We start from the raw sequence: 7,338 nt of genomic DNA on the forward strand, positions 1-7,338 counted from the left end.
CGTGCTGCGGGGGGGGGGGGAACAGAATCACCCATGAGCAGCAGAAATGGATTTTATTCAAAATTGGGGACTTTGCGTGGCTGATCCTTGGTCCACAGTTGCCTGTTCCTGAGCCTGGCAGCTGCCTGCAGTGCAGTACTTACAGAGATGTTTGCATGGAGCTTGATGAGAAAATGCTTCCTCTTGAAACTCAGTTTACGAATTTTGGACCAGTTGAATGTGTTGATCTTTGTATTGCCCTGCAAGGACAGACACAACAGTTAAAGCAGGACGGGGTAAATCAGAATTACAGAAGTATGATGGGCCAAGTCCTGAGCTTGCAGGACACTGCACGAAACCCCGATGCATCTCTCACTGCTGCTGGGGTCTGAGGAAGGAGTGCCAGGATTTGGTGGCTGACCCTCCTCGCCATCAGTTGGTCCCAAAAATGGGAATTGAGATTCAGGGCTTAACTCTGCCCACTGAAGCTATTTGTAAAACTGCAGGATCCCAAGACAAACCTCAGAGGTGAATGCAGAGCATCCATCCATCCCAGCTCACGAGCCAGGTGAGTTAATGCAACATCAGCCCCTCAAAATAAATAAGACCCTCGTCTCCTTTGCTGGGAAGCATAGTAGAGCTCAGCTCACTCCCATGCCTTTAGACCCAGTTTAAGCAGTCTGCAAGCGTACCTTACCCCTCATTATCATTACGCATCAATTTAGACGCAGCCACACAACACAGGTGTCACAGCAGGACCAGGTAAAATTGTGTTACTCCATGCTGTGGCGCCGAGACCCTCTCAGATTTCTGGAAGAGCCCAGATTTTAATGGGCTCACAGATGCTCTAACTGTGTGTGAGGGGTGTTTATGGCTCTGAATAAATAACTGGGTCTGGCAGCACCAATTATGAACAGCAGACGCACAGTTAGGATTTTTTTTTTCCCCTGCTCTGGCAAGATGTTCCCAGGTTGAAATTAGCCAGTGTGGGAGGCAAGCACTGCTTCACGCCGGCTGCGAGGAAGTCTGTATTTATTCTGCAGTTACGCCGTGATTACAGCGTTATGTAATTGCACAGACGTGAGGTGGCTATTTTCGCTGGAAGATTATACAGTGAACACATGTGACACAGTCGTGTAACCGGTGATGCTTACACGGCCACGCTCACCATGACAAGGGCCAACAGAGCCGGGGCAGGCACGGTGGTGAGCAGCCGGCGCTGATGGAGATGGTGGGGCCAAGCCCCGCAGCGGTGCCCCGGAGCATCACCTCTGCACCCGAGGTCCGTAGGATTTGGGAGGGTTTGGAGCATGCAGTGGGGAGGAGAAGGGTAAAAAAAAACGAGCCCCAGGCTCACCCGCAGGACCAGCACCCCCATGTGCGTCACGGCCAGGTTGATCTGCGTCCCCTCGCCATCACTGGCGGGGTGCGGACGAATCCCGTACATGTCCAGCTTCCTGGCCACATCCAGCAGCTGAACATCCGACTCAGCTGGCGTCTTCCCGCTGGAGACACAAACACACCGGCAAGCAACAAGAGTGAGAAGGCAGCCACTGAAACAGGCTGAGAAAATGCCATTTTGGATGTGCACGTGCTGGCATCACACCCACCCCACTGCCGGCCCTGCCTGCTGATGGGAACGAGCCCGTTGGCAGGTGCCCATCGGGTGCTTTGGGTGGGCGGCCATGGTGCAGAGCAGCCCTTACCTGTGTCTTCGGTGGTAGTGCATGATCTTGTTGTCCAGGTACTCCTGGTTGGGCAGGTACCTGTGGGTCTCCAAGTGCTGCTGGTCCGTCTCTTCATGGAAGTCGCCCAGCTCGGCTGCGGGGGACATAGGGAGAGCAGGGTTAGGCTGTGAGGGGTCACTGCAGGGGGGAACCCCTGGCTACACAGCCAAAGCAAAGCCCCGTTGGGCCCCCCCCTCCCCAGGGAAGGGGCACCGTCCCCGCGGGCACTCGCCTGCCCTTACACTGCAGCAGGTGGGAGACAAGCAGCGCCGCGCTCTTGTCGCTGCAGGGCAGCCGCCCCAGTGCCAGGTCCTTCTTGATCTGGAGGGTGAAGAGGTACCTGTGGAGGGGGACAGGAGCATGCCCTGGGGTGGGGCCGGGCTCAGAAGAGAGCCTGGTGCTGGGCTGAGCCCCGAGGGCTCTGCTGCAGGGGGGCTGTCTGCCCCCGTGCCTCTCCCTGCGCTCGCCCATGTTTCAGCCCAAGGGATGCAGGTCTGTGGGGTCACAAGAGGCGCATGCAGCCCCCGCAGAAGGCTGCAGCTGGGCACCACCATGACCAGTATAACCCTGCCATTGAAATGCCCATTAGTAGGTTTCAGAGTTAACATTCCTTTATGCTTTGGAGGGCATTTGCATCTCTCGGGGCTAATGTTCTGCAGAAGCACTGTCTTAGTTTTATTCTTAGTTCCTGTTTGCAATGCTTTCTCTAAAACGTAAGAGCTAACAATGTCATTTTTAAAAATAAAATTAAAGTTCTTCTTTCAGAACACAGCTTGAGGCAGGAGCTAGACTGAGCAAAGTCACACTCGGTGCCCAACTGTTAAAGTGTTTGGCAGTAAACAAATTGCAGCCTCTTAAGACGGCTGATCCTTCAAGTGGATTTTGTTTATAAAACAGAGGATCAAAAAAGACACTCTCAATTTTTGCTTTGTAAAGTACAGAACTCTTTCAATACTTAGGATAACCACTGCTGACAGACAGGTTCGGGTGGATGGAGATAAGGAATTAAGTGCATGCTTCACAATTGCAAAAATATAGGACTGTGGGGTAAGAAAGTAACAGAACAAGTACTGTACCTGGTCAGCTCTTCTCTCAGATGGCCGGGGTCCACTGGGAAAAATTTCACCATAAATTTGAAAAGAACCTCCTTAGGATCTTAAAACACAACATCTTCATAAGTTTTCTTTTACGTGTCTATTGAGAACATTTACAACTCTCTTCACACATGCTGTCTCCTTACAGAATAAATTACTCTGGACCCTTACAAATCAGGACTGGAAGCCCTGAGCATCAGGGACTCCAGCCTGCCCCCAACGACCAGCCTGCCCAGACCCCCAGCATTACCAACGGAAGTGAACAGGGAGCTGGGTGCCTAAATAATACTAAAGAGAAAATGCCCCAGCAATTATTTAAATTGCAAAGACCCCTGCCAGGAGGGGGGGTTCCGTGGAGTGGTGCCACGGGTGCTTGTCTGGAGTGCGGCCATCAGGAGGGCTGTACATTAAATCCAGCCCTCCAAGCACTTGGGATGCAACAGCTCCATAGGACGCTGTTTGGGCAAAGCTTTTTTGTGGGATGAGTGAGAGCAAGCAGCCAAGCCGAAGGCAAAGAGCATGGAGGGAGGCAGTTTTGTAGGCACTGACTGTCCCAGGACACCGTGGGACAGCTCAGGGGCTCCTGGAGGGACAGGGTTCTGCAAGAGCAGGCCAGAAGGGACATGCAAAAACAAATTGGTGCTTGAAATAATCCCATTTCTGGTGCACCCAGAAAGGGGGGGCTCTTTATCAGGCCTTCCCCTTACAGGGAAATTTATGCAAACACTGTACTGCAGCCTCCCCATGGCAAATACTGGGGTCGTGGCTTCATGCTCTTGACCACCTCCTGGTCATCACATATTTGGGGAAAGTAACATCTGGTTCATTGCGGGAGTGGAAACAGGCATAGGCTGAAAGGGGCACTGTGTTAACACTGGTTGTGGCTATGGCAGGGGATGCTGAGACTGAATTCAGGTCAGGCTCCGCAGCATCTCTGTGCAGCAGCACGGGAGGGCTGGGGGCTGGAGAGGAGCGGCAGAGCCTGCGAGGCGCACGGCTAACCCTGCTTCACGCAGGGCTCGTGCCGCGCAGGCGTCTGGGCTGCTAAGAGCTGCAAAGGGGAAAGGAGGGCATGCAGGGAGCGATGCCTGCCGCTCTGCCAGCACAGCAATGCGCGCACACGCACGCACGCAGCCGCCCCTGCTCCTCCGCCAAGCTGTCAGGTTATTAACAGCTCAAGCCTAAAATGGTGCAGATACCAGATTGCAAAGGCAGCGGTATTTCTACAGGATTTTATATGGACTGTGGTGTCTTTGCAGACAATCCTGCCCAGCCTCGCACTATAAAATGAGCTCAGGTAAATGCTGGAAACCAGAGCCCCCGTCCCCAAACAATAACACCGCACAAATGTGTCTGCGCTAGTCTGCCACTGGCAGTGATTTAGAAGAATTTTATTCTTTAAATACTTACTTTTGACTTGCTTTGTTATGGGTTTTAGTGGTTCCAACCAGACCTGAAATAAGGCAATGAAGAACTGGGTGAAAAAATGGCACAAGAGACAGGGAATAAAAGCAGCAGCAGCATGCTAGAATGCAACACAAAAATGTTGGCCAGCTTGGCTGCTGCAGCAGGCTGTCCCGCTGGGCAGCCCCGCACAGATGGCTACGGATAAACCCCATGAGCCGTGGCTATCACTGGGGCTTTGCCAACCAGCTTGTGCCTCCCCTCGTTAACTCCCATTTTCAAGGTTTTTTTGGCATCGTGGCAAAACTTTCTGTTGATATTTTCCATCTGGTATTTCAGGGAGGTGCTAGCAAGCCCCCAGCCATACGGGCAGTTGCTGGGAGGATGTGGCATGGTGCAGCATGGGGGCCCCGTGCCGCCAGACGCACTCACGTGGTTCCCAGCCTGGCTGCGAAATTCCAGCCCAAAGTACTCCTTCTCCGCAAGGTTGAGGTGGCTACAGGTGAGGTTGAACAGCCCTTTTCCGCAGGATTTTTGCTAGCAAACAAACACACCATGGAAGCAGCGGGTTAGGCAACGCCAACAGCAGCTGTGATGGGATTTCAGTGAGATGCAGGAGAAGTTTTAGCTCCCTGCCTTCACCCTGAGAGGAGCTGTGGGATTTTTCCTGACCATGCTGCAGCAAAACCTTACTCAATAAATTCTGTTGGCTTCAGCATGTGGGACAGGACAACAGCATGCTGCATGCCTCTTACCTCTGCTCTTGGAAATCAGATTCCTTCTCATCACTTCTCTCCTTTATTAAGGAATGTAAACCAGAAAGGAAAGGAAGAGGAAAGAAATCTTGCTTTTGGCTCACCTTTTGCAACCGTTGCTGTCCAGGCAGCTCTATCCCTGGCAAACCAGTGAGCGATCCCTGGGATGAGCATCCACCTGAACCAGGGATGGCTGTGGCAAATGTGCTTGATTAAGAGCAAACGGGAGCACACCTCAAACCTGCACAGTGAGCCTGTGTGCCCCAACAGCTGGCAACCGGATTGCCGGGGACGAGCTACTGTTATGGTTAATGGTAATTAACAGCAACAGGACCCTGCACAGATCCTGTGCCTTGGGCCCTGGGTCATCTGTGCACTTTAGCAGTATTAATTAAGTGGCACTACATGCTGATGAGGGAGACCAGGCTGTAGTTATTCCCAGTAAACAGCAATACTTGGAGGGTGTTTTGCTTGACTTGTTGCCGTGCTGTGTGACACAGCTGGGGAACAACCCGGGAGGCCCCTGACTTTGGAAAATGCTCCAGAAAGCACCAGAAATGGACCTGGCAGTGACCCACCCCAGCAAAAACCCCGCTACTCCTTTATCAACTCGTGAAAAGCAGACCAAAAATGAGCGTGGGTTAGTGCAGAGAGCGTGGCCAGAGCAGAGAGGCCGCTGCTAAATTACAGCATTTCGGGTGATGGAGGTGAAGGCAGGCTGCAGCTCCCCGTGCCAGCGGTTGCTCCCATCAGGGGCGGGAGGGACCCCGGCTGCTGGTGGTGATGCACACTAATAACCACCTTTCACGGCTTCTCCTGGGATGAAATTGCTGGCTCCGTGCTGAAAGGCTGCTGAAAAGTGATAGCATAATAACAGCATTCGCTCTGCAGCGCTCCCGGTTCTCCTCGAAATTACTAGATCACCAGGGTAATTAAAACAATTATAAATGTTTATTTCCAAGCTAGAATTTTCTAGCATGAAAGGCCTTGGCCTTTGTCAGGCAGCCAGGAAAGACCAGCATTTCTTACCGGGTTATTACGCACCACATCTGCTGGGAGCGACCCGCTCTCCGCCAAGCCCAGCACTGCCCAGGGCAGTGGAGAGGAGCAGCTCCATCCCCAGGAAAACCTGCTCACCGGGGAGACGCAGCCCTGTGATGCAGGGGATGGTTTAAAAGCAGAGGCTTTCCTCTTGCAGAGTGATGCTTGCAGGTGCCCCATCCTGGGTTTGTGGGGCACCGAGGCCCCGACCTGTGCTGCTGCAAGCACCAGGGTATGGTTGTGCCTGGGACAGCATCAGGCAAGAGCAGGGGTCTGTGCTGGAGGAGCACAGTGCGAGGCAGAAGTGTGACATGTGGGTCTGGGCACCCCACATCCGACCCTAAATGTGCCTTCAATGATGCTGCAGGGCCAGGCTAGCACCCACAGGCAGAAAACCCTGTGTACAAGGCGGTGGAAAGGAGAGGCTGAGCTTGCCCCTCCTCTCCACGGTAAAGGAGCTGGGACTGTAAGCAGGGTAAGAAAGCAAGAGGCACATCCAGAGGAAGACAGCAACATGTGTGAGAGATGGGGATGTGCACACCCGTCCCCAAAAGACACCCTGGCAGCACTTGCACTCCAATGGCAAAGCCACGTTTCTGCAGTGTTCCCTGTAGCACAGGCTGCTGCAGCCAGGTCTGTGGTTTAGTGGGGAGCGACAGCTCGTGGGATTTGGTGTGATCTTTCCCCACCGCCCTGGGAGATGTCCCCCGGTCGGTGCCTTCTGCATGGCGCAGCTGGCATGCAATGCCATGCATCAAAAGCCACCAGCCTTGACGCTCCCCGTGCCCTTGCTGGACCAGCTCGCGTGCAGCCAGCTCTGCACACCCCCCGTCAATGAATTCCCACCTTTACTCATCATAAGGCACATGAGACCACAGAAGACCTTGTCCTTCGCTCAGACCCAGCAATTAGTTCTTGTTTGGTGTGCCTTTCCTTTCTTTTTTTCCTTCCCACTGAATCTTGCCCTGTAGCAGATTCCACTAGCAGAGATGCCCAGGCTTTGTCTGCCCAGGCTGCAAAGTGGTTCGCCCTTTCTGTGATGCTCTGGGAGGGCTCCCGAGGCTGCCCAGGCTCAGGGCTGCTTTGTTTAAACCCTTTCCAGGAAGAAGAGGAGTGACTTTATGGGCAAGAGCACATGCCAGGTCACAGCTCTAGGTATCCGGTGGGGTGGGGAAGGGAGAAGGGAGGCAGCTTTGCAATATCTCCTCTCAGTGCAAGAAACCCATTAAAGGCTGACCTGCGACTATCCCTGCACCCAGTCACTGGGGCAGGGGATCCCAGTGCCCTCCCAGTGCAAGGCGCAGGGCTCGCTGGCATGGCTGGCAGCATCCCAGCAAG

General features: G+C 53.6%; 1 protein-coding gene across 1 annotated transcript in view; it reads right to left on the reverse strand.

Moving 5' to 3' along the window:
* The window catches only part of FRMD7 (FERM domain containing 7), an 11,289-nt gene that overhangs the window by 2,002 nt on the left and 1,949 nt on the right, over nucleotides 1-7,338 (reverse strand). The window contains exons 2-8 of the mRNA XM_009331759.1: nucleotides 4,637-4,741; nucleotides 4,211-4,253; nucleotides 2,783-2,816; nucleotides 1,949-2,046; nucleotides 1,686-1,800; nucleotides 1,337-1,484; nucleotides 144-239 (exon numbers count right to left, since the gene is read on the reverse strand). Of these exons, the coding sequence (XP_009330034.1) occupies nucleotides 144-239; nucleotides 1,337-1,484; nucleotides 1,686-1,800; nucleotides 1,949-2,046; nucleotides 2,783-2,816; nucleotides 4,211-4,253; nucleotides 4,637-4,741 (639 nt within the window). The remainder of the gene's footprint in view (nucleotides 1-143; nucleotides 240-1,336; nucleotides 1,485-1,685; nucleotides 1,801-1,948; nucleotides 2,047-2,782; nucleotides 2,817-4,210; nucleotides 4,254-4,636; nucleotides 4,742-7,338) is intronic.

The sequence above is a fragment of the Pygoscelis adeliae genome, unplaced genomic scaffold (genome assembly GCF_000699105.1).
Source record: "Pygoscelis adeliae isolate BGI_AS28 unplaced genomic scaffold, ASM69910v1 Scaffold79, whole genome shotgun sequence".
Lineage (NCBI taxonomy): Eukaryota > Metazoa > Chordata > Aves > Sphenisciformes > Spheniscidae > Pygoscelis > Pygoscelis adeliae.